The 16,641-nt window shown below is 43.9% G+C and overlaps 1 protein-coding gene across 3 annotated transcripts in view; it reads right to left on the bottom strand.

The window, feature by feature from the left end:
- Positions 1-742: 742 nt before the first annotated feature.
- Swap70 (switching B cell complex subunit SWAP70) overlaps positions 743-16,641 on the bottom strand; it is an 82,212-nt gene continuing 66,313 nt past the window's right edge. For all 3 annotated transcript variants that reach the window (XM_074041137.1, XM_074041139.1, XM_074041140.1), the window contains 5 exons: positions 13,846-13,953; positions 11,872-12,038; positions 4,855-5,053; positions 3,732-3,828; positions 743-3,384 (listed from right to left, as the gene is read on the bottom strand). In XM_074041137.1, coding sequence (XP_073897238.1) covers positions 3,278-3,384; positions 3,732-3,828; positions 4,855-5,053; positions 11,872-12,038; positions 13,846-13,953 — 678 coding nt within the window. In that variant the 3' untranslated portion in view covers positions 743-3,277. The remainder of the gene's footprint in view (positions 3,385-3,731; positions 3,829-4,854; positions 5,054-11,871; positions 12,039-13,845; positions 13,954-16,641) is intronic.

Here is a 16,641-nt window from a genome sequence, read left to right as displayed (position 1 = left end):
CTTAAAGGGGAAGCCCTGACTCCAAAAGCCCTGTGTTGTGGGTGACAGGCCTTCCTTGCCTTTTTGTACAGCATGTTGTCTTAACCTCACCATCACTGACATTTTAGGCCAGATCATTCTTTGTTGTGGGGCTGCCCTGGGCATTGTACGGTTTTTGCAGCATCCCAACCCATACCTACTAGGTGCCAGCAACACTCCTTCCACTTACGAAAACTTCTAATGCCTCAAGATACTGCCAAAGCCCCCGGAGGACAAAAGTGCCCCCACTAAAGCCACTGCAACAAAAAGAAGAATGGTTTTTACAAACAACAACAGTAACCCTTCTCTCCCTGGCTCCCTCTACAAGAGAAAGATCAGCTCTCCAATACACAGACAAGCTGGATGCGATGAGTCTGCTTGGTCCACAATAGGCATTTTAATCTTGGCAACTATGTAAACCCAAACAAAAACAAACAAAGAAACCCCACTGTTTACTCTGGTGAAAGAAAAACTAAAAGAGGAGAAAAGACAACTTAAGGAAAGAGAGGTAAGAGCATTTGGATGTAACAGTAACGACAAGGGAGAAATCAGTGCTGTAAGTTCCCGTTCGTGAGCTGACACATCAGCCATGGTTTCCCACACTCCTGACTCAAACACCAAAGATGAGGCCACAGTTAGTTCTTGGGGTCTTAACCCCAAACCCAGGGCTTTCAGGAAGTATCCCTAACCAAAGTCCTTATCATTATATCAAAGTACACATACATACACGCTCTGCCCACTGTTTTATTAAGCCAGTTTAAAATGCATGGTGCGCTGGTATTTTTACTTTCCTTACTGGGTCCATTTCAGTAAAAAGCAAAAAAACATACAAAACATTTTTAATACATCTTAGAAAAATTAGCAAAAAATTAAGTTGAGCATATTACACTGTACAATGTTTAGGTAAGAATGATTGTAATTGATTTTGCTCCTTCTCAATACAGCAAATCACAAAAACACACTTTTAAAACTTTTTCATGCGTAATTCATGTAAAAAAAAAAAACCCATTTCTAATTATTATAGAAAGGACTGGATTATGACAGAGATCAAAACACACCTGAAATTTTCTGTACAGTAAGTACAAAAGTAAAACCAAGGGGTCTGTAAGGACCTTGACAATTGAAACCACTTTAAACAGGAGAAGGAAATCAATTAATCAAACATCATCCCACAAAGGGTCTGCAGAGTTCCCGCTCCTGGAGACAGTGCCACGCCACTAAAGCCAGGGTTAAGTCAGCAGTGCCATGTGTCACATCCACCTCCTGCATACCACCCGGATTACTGCTTGGTCCAGGTGAGGTTCACGTGACCAGAAAGCAGGCGGTCTTCAGACTGGTGGTCCAGGCCAGACAGTGAGGCCGACAGGAGCAGCCATTTCTTGTGGAAAAGCCAGGGTTAAGGAAGGACATTCTGCAATGGGACTCTGCAGGTCTATTTCTCCATATCCCTAAGCAGAAATCTGCGTATTCTACAACCATCCTTCCCACACAGGGACTCTTGGACTCCCAAGGCCATGCTGTTTCTACCCAGATTTCACAGGTCACTGGCTTCTTTGTAAAGTATCTTTTCTTCATTTGTTATGAGGAACACTGGAGTCCCCTGGTATGAGACATAATCGAACCACAGAAAAGGTTCCATTCCTCCGGTGAGTGAAGAAAACGGCAATAGTGATAAGTGACTGGGCAGAAACCAACACCCAAACTGGCTATTCAATTTGGAAGACACACACTACAAAGATATTTTAGATAAAAATCTAAACTTTATGAGGCAACCCTAAGACATTATTAAAGTTATACTTGTAAACAGCAAAAACTTCATGACAATTTTCTGAAGACCCTTTCATTAGCAACTATTTTCCGGTCATAAAAAGTGAAGATTTATGGAATTATATTATATTCCAGTTTCCTGTCATGTAAATAAATACACACACTAAAATCTCTAAAACCATACACTCTAGATGTGGACATCTTTTTGGAATGGCTTCTTGTCTACCTTGAGGCAGGAACCAGGGGAAGAACACATGAGGTTCTCTGTCCTCACTTAAATGCATGTAGAGAAGGAATGCAGCCGTTCTACTGGGTTCTGCATTTCCTGTAACAACTGAATCACCCCCATATTCTTTAAATTCTAAGAACCATCGTTGTCCATTGAGCTACTGCTGCTTATAAATTATAACAAGTGTTGGAAACATCATTTTGTGAATTCTACTCTCAGTGCAAAAACAGGAGATATGTGAAAACCTTCCTTGATGCTCCACTCAAATCCGATGCCTGGGAACTATGACCCCAGTTTCCATTTCCTTATTTTTACTGAGCGTTTCCTCCATGTCACCCACGGAGGACGGGAAAGCAGAACATGTCCACCTAATGAAAGTTCACATCACGGCCTGGCTAACAGAGTGACTTCATCTTGATGGCATTTTAAACTTCATCAGCGCACAGTGCAACCTCCCGTTGTCCATCCACATGCACAGCCTGCTTTATAAATTATCAAAACTATTTTTATTTCTAATTAGCTTCTCTGCTATTCAACATAGCTCTCTCAGGACTGGACAGAGAAAGAGAAGAGCCAAAAGAATGAGGGTGAGAGGATGGCAAGGGGATGTTTCCTTTGAGATGAGGGCAAAGGAGATAGGAATGACACTTGCCAAGTGCATGACCCCTAGGGAAAGAAAGACCTTAGTGGATGCAACCTCACCAACCACTAACTACACATCTAGAAGGACACCCAGGAAATGGCAATGACTCTGTGACTTCTCCATCAGAGCAACAATGGTCAAAGGCCTTCCATGTCACCCGGCAAGCACACTGGCCAATCTTATTAAAAAACCACACTCAGAAGAAGAAACAAGCTGGCCCAGGGAGGAGCTGACACCCAGTCCACAGAGGTTCTGATTGTCCCGGGGCCTGAGCACCCAGACCCAGTGCCCTCCAAACCCTGGAGCTGACGGGTCTGCAGTCAGTCTCACTCAGAAAAGAATCGGTGAGTCTGAGCTAAATGTAACTTTCAGAAGCTGCAGGTTCCAAAGAAAGAGTAAATAAAGCACTTGACAGATACTGGCTTTTTTTTGTTTTCTTTTCAGGTAAGTCCTTATTTGCAGGAAGGTAAATAAGGCCTCCTTAGGAAACTGCCCCAGCAAAGGCCCTAAGGGGAGAAGAGTTAAGAGGAGCAAAGCAAGTTTCTTTTGTCTTCCGTGTACAGTTCTCCAGCCTCCCTTGGCACCTCTGCCTCTGACTGAGGCACTTCTGCTGGATGCTGTCACTCCGTGGTCTTTTTTTCTTTCCAATTCTTCTCTCTCTCCTCCAGCTCTGCCTGGGTGAAAGCTGCAGGTCCCCAGTTAGTAATCAGGTGAGGGTTCTTTGAACCTACAAGACAAACACGCTTGAAATGCAGGAAGTATTCTATCTCCAACATGTACCAACAGCTCTCTGTGGACAAACAGGAACTGTTTATTTCTTTGAGGAAGGCCCACAAAAGTCATACCAGCCAAAAGGACTATAAGATGTACACAGGGGATTATCTGGACTCTCTTATCTACCGGAAGGCAAGTTATTCAAGGGAAATGTACTTTGAACAGCTTAGGTTTTCTAATATTTGGGATAAAAAAAGTTGTTGGTTTTTTTTTTTTTTCAGTATAATTTAAATACATAATTATGACAGAAAATAAATTTCAAAATAAATATATGATTACTTTTTAAAACAAATCTATTACCTGGTTCTATCAATCGTATTAGTCCCTCATGATGGGCCACTTTGTCCTTCCAGCTCTTGGTCGTACTAGTTGCCACCTCCAGCTTCTTTTTAACTTCCTGGAACAAAAGCAGCAGTTTAAGAACAACTAACAACAGCTGGACACTTACTACAAGCTTGTGGTTATCCCATTAAATGCTCACAGCCACTGTGAGAAGCAGGGACTATTAATGCCCCAGTCTACAGCAGTAGGAACCAACATGCAAAGAGGCTAAGTAACCGGCCTGAGGTCCCCCAGCTGGGACTGAAGCCCAGGCCCTCTGATCCGGACCCGACTCTTCAGCATACTCGCAGATATGCAGTGTATCGGTTACAGAACTGCCTCTCAGCTCCAAACCTGTCCTGCACTGACCTGCATGTTACTGGACTAGTCCTCTCTCGCTAGCTGGTGCCACTAGCTTTGTCAGTGGCAGGTGCTGAGGAGACACAAACCCAGCTGGCACTCAGGACACCCATGGCACTCACCCCCGAGGTTTTCAGGGGCACCTTCTGAGGGGCTACTGCCAGTGTCCAGAAGGTGGCTGCCCATTGACTTCTGCTGACCCAGCACCTCAGCCACTTCTCTGCCACTGTGGGCCCCTCCAAGGAAGTCTGGATTCCAGCACTAGGGATGAAAAGCCAGGAACAAGGGACCTCTCCCAGGGGTGGCCTTCCCTGGTGCTCTGCCTCAGGCCTGGACTGGGGCTGCTGCCTGCACGTGCCATTCATGTGCTCTTAAGTTGGCTTTTCAGCCTGGCAGGCAGTCCTCTAGTGGTTAACAATTTCAAAAACTAAACTTCCCCTGCTCACATTACTGTGTGGCTCCTGGCTCCTAACTGGACTGACACACTTCACAACCTGTAAGAACTGATTCTTCCTTCTTCCCTACACTAAGCAAGGTTCTCACTACAGCTTCATGCTGACAGCTAAGCCAATGTGTCACTGAACACGGTTTGGTTTGGTTTGTTTTTTTGCACTGCTGGGGATGGAACCCAAGGCCTCACACACACTAGGCAAGCATTCTGCCACCAAGCCATATTCCCGGCCCTGCTGAGTAATGCTTGTACAAGCCGAGCGCAGTAGTGAGTAGGGACAAGGCCAGCCACCTCATACTGCTCCAGTGCTTGCTTCCGCTCCAGCTCGAGCTGTGCCAGCTGTGCCATGGCCTCCTGCAGCGCCTGCTCCTTCATCACACGCTGCTGCTCCAGCTCCTGCTTCTCCGCCTCGGTCATCTGAATGGCCTGCTGCTGCTCCAAGTGCCACCTTTCCAGCTCTGCCCTCTTAGAGGCCTCTTCCTCCAGCAACCTGCAATGCAGGGCGGCTCAGGTCACATCTTGCCTGGAGACCACACCCGACCCAGAGGAGCGAGGCATTTCAAAGAGACTTCTGGCGGCATGGAATGCACCTCTCAGCTCACGAGGACAAAGGTGAGAGGCAGATAAATAGATAAGTGCCTAGTCACAAAGCTGGCAAGTGGCACACATGTCCTACTCCAAGCTCTCTCAGCTTTACCCTTTTTTCTGAGTGGGGGAAAAAGAAACACAACATACAAAGCTGAGTGTGTGGCAGGAACTGAAATAAGAGTCAAGGGTACTTTACTTTTTATTATTCACATTTTAGAGAGGAAGGAAGGGAGGCACAAAGGTTAAGTGGCCTGTATTCCACAGTCACCTTCTGGGGGGTGGGGCCAAGTTCTGAAATTTACCTGGTTGCTACAACATTAAAACATTTCCTCATCTAATAAAGGCTATCACTAAGGAGAAAGCTGACAACAGTAATGAAGAGCTAACATAAAGGAGAACAAGGTACTGTTTACTGAACAATTACTACATGCCAGGCATTTTAACCTCATCATCACTAATCCCCTGCAATCCTGCAGGGTGTCATCCCCGTGTTACAGATGAAGCAATGCAAAGCAACAGGTTTGCAACTATGCTGCACAGAGCATAATGGGTTTCAACGCTGGTGTGTGTGACTCCAAATGTTATCATCAATCACAGGCTACCTAGTTAAGATTACACAGCTGCATAAGTAAGTAAGTCTGCACTCAAAGTGCAGATGTGTGGTCGGATGCCAGTCCTGGTCAGGACACAAGTGTAGTAATGCCACCTGAAGAAAAATCATGTGACTACTACTACCCACAGCATCTGCTCCTTTACAACCAACAGCGAAGAACAGTAACTGAGCACAGAGCACTTTCCAGACTCAGCAACCTTCCCAAGCCAGCTCTAGCCCCTGGAGAGCTCTTGAATACATGTCCACAGCTGAGCGCAGTACTGCAAATGTGGCTGACAGGGCAGAGTTTATTCCCTCACTCTGCATGTATATGTATGTGCATGTTATGTGCCTTCTGAGTGCTCTTCTAGGCACTGGGAATGCAACATTGAAGGAGACTGGAAGAGCCTCTCTCTGTTTTCATTATGGTGGTGAAGTGTGTGGGTTAGGCTGCCTAGCACCTGAACTCCCTTCAGGCATCAGAGAAATCTGCACAGAGCCCATGTCCCACTGTAGACACCAGGGGCCACACACATGAGCAGCAGGGCTTGATGGAGCAAGAGCTGAGCTTGGGTAAGCAGAAGGAACTCCTGGAACTCCTGGAATGACTCAGAAGTGAATGACAAAAAGGATCAGATGCAGTAGAGAACTGATGCTAAGGTGGCAGTGGCACACAGTGTCGAGTGGCAGCAACAGCAATAGTTCTGTTGACACCTGGTGCCAATGTGAGTGGTGTACTGGGGACCTCCATGGCCTGGGTGGGGCTGTAGTTTGGGGCTGCTCACCCTCCCTTGATTTCTGCCAGTGTTAAAGGCCTGGCCACCTGCCTTTCCATGGAATTGGAGAATCGTTTAAGAACTTACCAATAATTTTTTTTTACTGCTTTATCTAATCCAAGTCAGTTTCTGTGGTTTCCAATTAAACTCCTGACTAAAGACTTTAGTGCCTTACTCTTTCTGTGTCCAAGCTTCCTCATTTATAGAGCAAGGAATCAGCCAGGCACATGCATGCATGCCTGCAGTCCCAGCCTCAGGAGGCTAAGGTGGGTCATCGGAACCCTGAGGCTCAATGCCAGCCTGGGTGACACAGTGAGACCCCCATCTCAGGGGGGAAAAAAAAAAAAAGGAAGAATAGAAAGCACACGTACCATCTGAGGTTTGCCGCTGTCTTGATTTTGATCGTGCATGTAAGGAACTTCCATGCCTACCACGTGGCAAGTGCTGAGTAAACAGCAGCTCCTATTACCACAGTGGGACTATGACTTCATCTGCTCTGATGTTTCACACTCATTAAGGCTGCCTACGAGAAGATGAGGTTTTTGGCAACCACATCACAGCGAAGTGATACCCTGAATCTTTTTCACATGAATCGCTACTAAGCTGAGTCTGAATCCTATACTTGTTCTTTTGATATTTTAAACAATTTCCTTGGTCTAAGACTATCACAGCCTGTCAACATCTTTTTGCATGCTTATTTCAAAATTCTATGTCTGATGTTTCTTCCCCATCTGCCAATGAGATAAAAGAAGAGAAAGCAGCACTCTGCATGAGGACCACTCCACATTACTTCCATTCATCTTCACTATTCTATAAGGTTGGCGATTATCCTTATAAGGAACTAAAAGCTCAAAGTAGTGAAGTTCTCAAAAGTTAACACAGCCAGGAAGGGCCACAGCTGGAAGTACCCACACTTCACTCTGGAACCCAGGCTAACAGCCTTCCAATACATGAAAAGTATTAAATGGATGCAGAAACTGTAGTTCCACGGGACCTCGAAAGGGAGAATTTGGACCCATTCATTCATTCAAAAATATTCCTTGGGCACTTACCATGAGGCAGGTACTGCACCAGTTGCTGGGAATGCAGGCATGACTAACACATGCTCCTAGGCCTTATAGGTTTTAAACTTTAGTGGATAAAAGTTAGAATGGGACAGACTGTGGTTCAGCTTCCAGAACTTTCCAGTATGTGAGCTTTCCAAATGCTAAAGCATTGTTTTTTTCTTAGCTCCCATTCAGAAAAGGCTAAATTAACTGCTAGGATTACACATTTTTTAAAAAATGAGTTGCAATTTTAATAAAAAATGTAAGATCCAGACAGCTCCAACCAAGGTTCTTGTATTTAAACAATTTTCTATAAAAGTTATCTGCAGAGAAACTTACAATACTGTCAGAGAAAGGACCATGCACTAGAAGAACAGTGAAATGCCAACTATTTCAATGACAACTTGTTCTTGCTTTAGGAAAGGACAGAGTTATGTAAAAAGCCCTTTACTCCCAACACTTGGAAGGCAGAGGCAGGAGGATCATGAGTTCAAGGCCAGCTAGGACCCTGACTCAAAAAAAAATTAAATTTTTAAAAAGCCTTTACATATAATATACCCTGGTCTAAGGTTATGTTTCCTCTCATGGTGCCAATGTTCCTGACCCAACTCCAAGATGACTTCCTTAGGTTTTTCTACTCAGGCCTGCTCTAAGGAACAACAGCAAGTTATCCTGCCAATCTAACAGAATGTCTCTCTGAATCAGGCCCAGACTTACAGAATTCGAGAAAGAGAGAACCCACCTCGCTTAAAAGTGATCTCTAGATGAGGAAAATTTGTCTATTTTAAACAAACAACTAGGAGGAAAATAATTTACAAGAGTAAAATAATTATACTCATAAATAGACTTTGCACACCAAGAAAGTTAAACTTTTGTGCAGTATTTTCGGCTTATGGAACAGAGAGATATTTGCATTCAAGTTTGAAACTTTTTGCTACTTGCTTAAATCATGGTGCACAAAATAATTAGCTACAGCTTTTTAAATAATACCAAAGCTGGGAGCAGAAACACATGCCTGTAATCCCAACTACAGAGGAGGTGGAGGTGGGAGAATCCTGGTAGTTCAAGGCTGGCCTGGGCAAAATTAATGCAAGAGCCTATCTGAAAAACAAAAGGACTGAGAGTGTGTGGCTCAAGTGGTACAGCACTTGCCTCCCAAGCATAAAACCCTGAATTCAATCCCCAGTACCTCAAATAAAGCTATAATACTCATGCCTCACTTTTATCCATAGATATTTTGATTCAATTAATCTCGGAAGAAGCCAATATTTGTATTTTTAAAAACACGTGTAAGGTGATTCTGATATTTATCACTGATTAAAACTACAGTGGGTGGGGAAAGAGACAAAAACCCCCAAAAACTATTGACTTTGGGTTGGAGGCGCAGCTTAAGTGGTAGAGTGCCTACCTAGCAACTACAAGGCCCTGCTTTCAAACCCCAGTACTGAAGGGGGAGGGGAGAATTACTGGCTGCAGATATCCAAAATTGTCCCTTATTCAATATGTTGCTTGATTCCCAGTACCAAAAAACAAAAGCATCACTCATTCCACAACACTAAATAACTGACACTTTCATGTATTTCTGGTGCCCTCTGGTTCCCTGTGATCTAATCTCTGCTATATCATAATCAATGTCCTTCAAAACTGTAGAAACACATATAGCATCTCTCATCTGTGAATTTTGTACATAAAAGTAATCTATAAATTCCCAACACAGAACAAATTAGCAAATGTGTCCTGTCACTTAGAATGTGACTCTTTGGAAATCACACGGGACTCACACCTTCCCATGCAGTGAGTCTTCTCCTAATGTCACTGCCAACAGCACTGGAGGAAGTTCCAAGAATCTGGCTGACTCCACAGTACATGGAACACATACCCATGGGACCTATAAGTGCCAGGAAATACCAAGCACTTATTTTCCTATTTAGAAGATAATTTCTTTCCTTAATAAGATTTAAATTTTCAAAACCAAATCAATTTATTTTTGGGGTCACTTTTGACAAAAGTGCACAATGATAGGAGACTCCTTCTTCCTCTGTTCCTTCCTAAAGATTAAGCAAACATCCTTTGCTGCTCCATCTGTGGGATGGCAGCCATGAGAAACCTGCCCCAGCTCATCTCCTGATGCTCCCTAAAGCAGAGGTTACAGCTTTAGTCCAGGGGTAGCTACGCTGACCAGGTGCTGCTACTGGGTGAAGATTTTTGGTGCTGCCTCTAATAAGACATCACAAAGAATCTAAATGGATAGCAAGTTGAAAGTGAAGAGGATGCTCAAATCTTCCCTCTGGAGTCCTCATTTTACTTTGTCCTCCCTGTTGCTATGAAGACCCAAAACTGAGAGTCTGTATCTGAGAACGTGACTATCACAAACTGTACACCCAATTTTATTTTATTTTATTTTTTATTTTTTTTATTATTCATATGTGCATACAAGGCTTGGGCCATTTCTCCCCCCGCCCCCACCCCCTCTGCCCCCTCCCTCTCCCCCCTACCCCCTCAATACCCAGCAGAAACTATTTTGCCCTTATTTCTAATTTTGTTGTAGAGAGAGTATAAGCCATAATAGGAAGGAACAAGGGTTTTTGCTGGTTGAGATAAGGATAGCTATACAGGGAGTTGACTCACATTAGTTTCCTGTGCATGTGTATTACCTTCTAGGTTAATTCTTTTTGATCTCACCTTTTCTCTAGTTCCTGGTCCCCTTTTCCTATTGGCCTCAGTTGCTTTTAAGGTATCTGCTTTAATTTCTCTGCGTTAAGGGCAACAAATGCTAACTAATTTCTTAGGTGTCTTACCTATCCTCACCCCTCCCTGTGTGCTCTCGCTTTTATCATGTGCTCATAGTCCAATACCATTGTTGTGTTTGCCCTTGATCTAATGTCCACATATGAGGGAGAACATATGATTTTTGGTCTTTTGGGCCAGGCTAACCTCACTCAGAATGATGTTCTCCAATTCCATCCATTTACCAGCGAATGATAACATTTTGTTCTTCTTCATGGCTGCACAAAATTCCATTGTGTATAGATACCACATTTTCTTAATCCATTCGTCAGTAGTGGGGCATCTTGGCTGTTTCCATAACTTGGCTATTGTGAATAGTGCTGCAATAAACATGGGTGTGCAGGTGCCTCTGGAGTAACCTGTGTCACAGTCTTTTGGGTATATCCCCAAGAGTGGTATTGCTGGATCAAATGGTAGATTGATGTCTAGCTTTTTAAGTAGCCTCCAAATTTTTTTCCAGAGTGGTTGTACTAGTTTACATTCCCACCAATAGTGTAAGAGGGTTCCCTTTTCCCCACATCCTCGCCAACACCTGTTATTAGTGGTGTTGCTAATGATGGCTATTCTAACAGGGGTGAGGTGGAATCTTAGTGTGGTTTTAATTTGCATTTCCTTTATTGCTAGAGATGGTGAGCATTTTTTCATGTGTTTTTTTGGCCATTTGAATTTCTTCTTTTGAGAAATTTCTGTTTAGTTCACTTGCCCATTTCTTTATTGGTTCATTAGTTTTGGGAGAATTTAGTTTTTAAGTTCCCTATATATTCTGGTTATCAGTCCTTTGTCTGATGTATAGCTGGCAAATATTTTCTCCCACTCTGTGGGTGTTCTCTTCAGTTTAGAGACCATTTCTTTTGATGAACAGAAGCTTTCTAGTTTTATGAGGTCCCATTTATCTATGCTATCTCTTAGTTGCTGTGCTGCTGGGGTTTCGTTGAGAAAGTTCTTACCTATACCTACTAACTCCAGAGTATTTCCTACTCTTTCCTGTATCAACTTTTGTACACCCAATTTTAGAAGCTCTGAGGAAACACATCTAGTTTCAAAAACTTTTAAGACTAGAATTTCAAGTAGTGATTATTAAGGAATGGTGCAGTCCTGAAAGGGCAAATAACAACTGAGTATTCCCTCCTTATCCCCAAACAGGGGCTGTAGCACTGGCCTGAGCTGGCCCTTTCTGGAACATATTGAAGAAGCCGAATTCTCATAAGAGTTGCTTAGGGTCCATGTACATTCTAGAATATGAATAAGGGTACTCCATTAAACACACCCACCAGATTGCCCTAAAATAGCTACAAGGCCCTTCTTTAGCTCCTCAAGCAATGGTTTCCAGTATGTCTCAGAATGAAAAGAAATACTTCAGCCAGGCAACTCTCCTGGGTCTCCCAGACTGGATAGCACTTGAGCTCAGTCTTCACAAGGGCTAAGAAACCCCACTCCCTCTGCCAGAGTGTTGGTCCTCCCACGAAACTATAAGCTCTAGGAAAGTGTGCAAAGACGAAGTCTACAAAGTAATATGTACCTGGCCTGGAGCTTCCGCACCGTCTCCTCATCTTGCCGAGCCTGTCTCTCATCCTCGAGAGCATCCTGCAGCTTTAGGTACATGTCTTCTAGCTCCCGCACTCGCTGCAAATACTGTTCCAGTTCTGAGGACTTCTGGGCAACCTGTTCTTCCATCTGCTGTCTGATCTGAAGGTATAAAAGGGCTGTGGTCACATTTAAATGCAGGTTGACTTCTCCCTCAGGAAAAGGCTCCCACTCCACCTGCATCCTGAGAACAGCTGCCTGTAACTGCAGACCATCAGGGTGGTGGGACCCTGGCCTCCCATCCCTGAGCTAAAGATGAGCTAATGAGCACATATGCACAATACTAGTAGTAAAGAGACCAAGGAAATAAACTATATCCCAACAACTGGGATCCTGCTCTGGTATATTTTCCATCCTTTCCACTTATACGTTTTGATTCAAGTCAAGAAAAAATTTTTCCTATGTAATATCTCTTTAAATTCTGTTCTGTCTTATTAATCACAAACTCTTTACCAACACTCTTCTCTAAAAAGAATAAATGTACCTTTGCCCAATCAAAGCAGCCCAGGTGTTAAGATGCAGGGCAAGAGGAGGTCCCAGGAGACTCCCCGTTTCTACCCATTGCCTCCATCCCTCTCCTCCCCCTCCCAAGAGCGCCACAGTCCTGAGGGAACTCAAGCAGTTAAGTCAGTATCTTATGATTTTTTTGATGTCTGGCTTAGAAATCAGAAGGACATCCTTACTATAAGGTCATGCACATTACGCTATGCCTCTGCCTTAGCTCACTTTGTCCTCGTAAGAGTCATGAGAGATCATAGGATGACCCTGCTTTTACGAAGAGAAAACGTGCTCCTTGAGAAGCAGCAGAGAGGAAGGAAGGCCAGGGTCCACGGCCCCACACACCATTTCCGCCTTCTTTTCCTAACACAAACACAGCCCTACATGCTGAGCAGCCAGGTGACTAAAGGAAACATTAGGAGCATGTTTAGGTGCTAGGCTTAGCACTCTCCCATATGGCGCTGCTCTGTGGGTGATCTATGTACAATTAACCTGCTAGCCACACATAGCAACCTGGGCTTGGGAGGCTCTGGGATGAACCAAAGCTGCCAGGAACAGCCAGAATCCAGACATTATTGTGATTTCAGACTCTCCCCTCCCTCCACTTTGCTCATGACAGAGAAATGCATGAAACCTGTGTTTTTTGTTTTTGTTTTTTTTTTTGGCGGTACTGGAGTTTGAACTCAGGGCCTCTTCCACTTGAGCCACTCCACCAGCCCAGTTTTGTGTTGAGTCTATCAAACTACTTGCCTAGGCTGGCTTCAAACAGTGACCCTCCTGATCTCTGCCTCCCAAGTAGCTAGGATTACAGGCATGAGCTACCAGTGACCAGTTGTGCTTACTTTTCATAGCTATTTATTTTCCAAACCAGAACTCTTTTGAGAATGAAAAGGGTATTATTAATAATTGTCCCAGGTTGACAGGGACTGTCTCAGGCAAATCAGCACACACAGTCACCCTAACCAAGCATGTATCACTGCATCCCATAAATTTCTGCTTAGAGGGTCTTAAAAACAGGTTCCTCTCTTTTGCCTTTACATCTTTGGCACAGTGCCTAGTGCAGAAAAGGTGCTCAATCGATAAAGGGATAATGAATGAATGAACTCCCCCAGTAATCCCTGAAAGTCAGTAGCAAAGCCATGTGATAAACTGGCTCCACTCCAGCTCCAGGAATGATGGGTCCTATTGTAATCCAAGATACTCAGAAGGCAGAGATTGGAAGGACTGCAGACCAAGGCCAGCTCCTGAGCAAAAACAAAAGACCCTATCTGAAAAATAACCCCAGGACTGAAAAAAAAAAAAAAGCCTTCCTTCACTTCCAAGGCCTCCCCTCCACCAATAAGGCTGGCTGTGTGAGCTTAGCTACAGCTCTCTCTAGCCATGTGGTCCTCTATAGCTACGCAGTGCTCACCAGCTTCTCACGCTCCAGCTCTGTGCTGAACCTGGTCTGTAGTTCCACTTGAGTTTGCAGACGTTTCTTTTCCTCTTCTGCTGCACGAGATGCTGCTTCCTCCAGTTTCTACCCAATCAAAAACCCATCCCCATAAAAGCATTTCAGTTACAGTGGAAGTACCACAGAGAGAGAGAGAGAGAGTGTGTGACTTAAACATGACAGAGCCAAATATTCTTAACTTTCAATCAAAACAGAACAAAGACCATTAGATCCACTGGAATTCCATCCCAACAATTGCCTAGTCAACATACAAGACAAATTAGGCAAATGAAAAACCACTGACAAGCCTTCACAACACTTTGCAGAGGAAGTTTTAGGACAGTCATTGAGTTATATTCATCTGCAATGGCAATCATGTGGTTTAAGATCTATTTCTTGAAGTCCTTCTATATAATTTTGTTATCTTACACATTATTCCTTAAAACTTGTACTGGGCTCAACTGCCAGAAAGGTGGCATGCATAGCTCCATGGACCCTCTCTCCAGTGGAACAACCACAACTGCTAATATTTAAAATAAAAAATTAGTCTCTGGAAATTGTATGGACATATAGCAATGGATGGCATTTATCTAAGAAAACCCACTAGAGGCTGAGGGTATAGGTCAGTGGGCAGAGGACTTACTTAGCATATACAAGTCACTGGGTTCAATCCCAAGCACCGAAAAAAAAGAAAATCTACTGAATCTTAGTTAGAACATTTAAGGCCTACAGCATGGAAGTCATAATGCACTCCCTTCTCTTCTCCTACATTAGTGAGAAGGAAGCTCTACTCTCCGCAGATGAAACAAAAAACAAGAGCTCCCTGTCCCCTCAGCTTCTAGCCAAAGCCTGTACTAACTCCCCAAGACAGGCAGGCCACCAGCTCTTCTCACCCTCCTCAGCTCCTTTTGCAAAAACTCTATTTCATGCAAGGGTGGCTGAGAGGTCTGAGGTCTCTGCCCCCACTCCCAGAGTGGGCAGGCTGGGAAGACAGGGTCTGATCACCCCTGTCTTGACTCACTTGTGGGGCCCCACAGAGAGAGAGGAAAGCAGCAATTACCAAAGACTACCTAGTGACAGGCCCATAAGGCTAGAGAACCATTCTAAAACAACTACCCTGAGTCTCCACCTCAGCTCTAGAACACAGCAAAGAAGTTTTGCCCAGGGAGAAAGAAAGACAGGCTCTGCTGTTTCCCCAAAGAAATGACTTTTCCTGAAAGTGTGAGGAAGCAAAAGCCTAAGGGAACCAGCAAAAATAAGGAGATTTGGGGTAGTAAGGAACTATGAAGAGGCTGGTAATCACAGGAGAGCAACAAACCAAACCACAGACCAGCCTGAGTCTGACAGAACCAGGGGAAGAGACAGCGAAACAGAGCCCTCATGTGGTAGGAACACATCTCAAAGACTGGCCTAGACTACACATGGGCCTGAGGGGCAATGTAGGCCCCAGGGACTACAGAAAGCATAGAGCAATCAGCCAGAAACTAGTGAAACCTAACAGCTGTGTAAGATACCAATAAAGGCAGGCAGCTTGACAAAAAGAGCAGGGAAAGAGACACCCAAAGAGAGCCCTGCTAAAATGACGGTCCTCCCAGGGTGACTTCTGAGGGGCACAGCCAGGCATCCCCACAGTCAGGAAAGAGTCCAGCCAAGTCACTAAACAAATAAATGAGCAAACAACAACAAGCCCTGGGGGGAGGGCGTTAGTATCCAAAGCTGCTATAGCATGTTATCTTAAACATCCAGTTTTCAATAAAAAATTCTAACATGCAGAGAAAACAGGCAAGTGTAACCCATACATGAGGAAAAAACAAGCAATAGAAAGTACCTTTGAAGAAGCCCAGATGGGACACTTACCCGAAGACTTCAAAGCAGTTATTACAAATATGTTCAAAGAATTAAAGGAAACTGTGCTTCCAGAAGTAATGCAAGGAATGGCAATACCTCATCGAATAGAGAATATTAATAAAGAAAGAAATCATAAAAAAAACCGAATTGTATGTCTGGAGTTAAAATGTTCAGTAACTGAAATGAAAACGTTACTAGGGACTCAATGGTCCGTGTGGGCTGTAAGAAGAGAGGTCCACAGAAATTACATGGCCAGGAGAACAAGAACAAAGAAGAAGCATGGGCGCACTTCAGAGAAATAGGCACCACTGTGCACGCCAGCACCCGAGTAACAAAGGAGAGGAGGAAGCGGTGGGAAAAATGGAATAATGACTCAGCTTATCCAGTTTGATGGGCGTACGTCTACACACCTACAAAGCTCAATGAGCTCTAACTAGGATAAAACAAAGGCAGCTGCCCCACAACCATTGCAGCAAAACTGCTGAGCAGAAAAGAAAATGTACCATACACAAGGGAATTCCAGTAAGCTTGACAACTGAATTTCTATGGGACACATGATCAGTTCTGACTAAAATATTACAGATAAGAGTGAAGTGTGACAACTCACACTTCAATTAAGTGCTGGAGCACCTAATTGTCAAATCCAAGGTCACTTTTTCTTCTAGTAAAGAGCAACACTCAAGATGGCAGCTGTCACAAAGAAGAATGAAATTTTGTCATTCGCAAGTAAATGGATGGAAACTGGAGAACATCATGTTAAGTAAGCCAGGTTCAGAAAGACAAAGGCCGTCACATGTTTTCTCTCACCTGAGAAAGACAGATCCAAATACATGCTTCCAAAAGTGGGACTGTTAGAGAAGACAGAAGGAGGAAGAAAAGAAGAAAAGAATGACAGAGAGTGAGTAACAGTGAAATACATCAGATCTG

The sequence above is a fragment of the Castor canadensis genome, chromosome 1, assembly GCF_047511655.1.
Source record: "Castor canadensis chromosome 1, mCasCan1.hap1v2, whole genome shotgun sequence".
Taxonomy (NCBI): domain Eukaryota; kingdom Metazoa; phylum Chordata; class Mammalia; order Rodentia; family Castoridae; genus Castor; species Castor canadensis.
The sequence above is the reverse complement of the archived record's forward strand: the minus strand, read 5'-3'. Positions and strand labels throughout refer to the sequence as shown.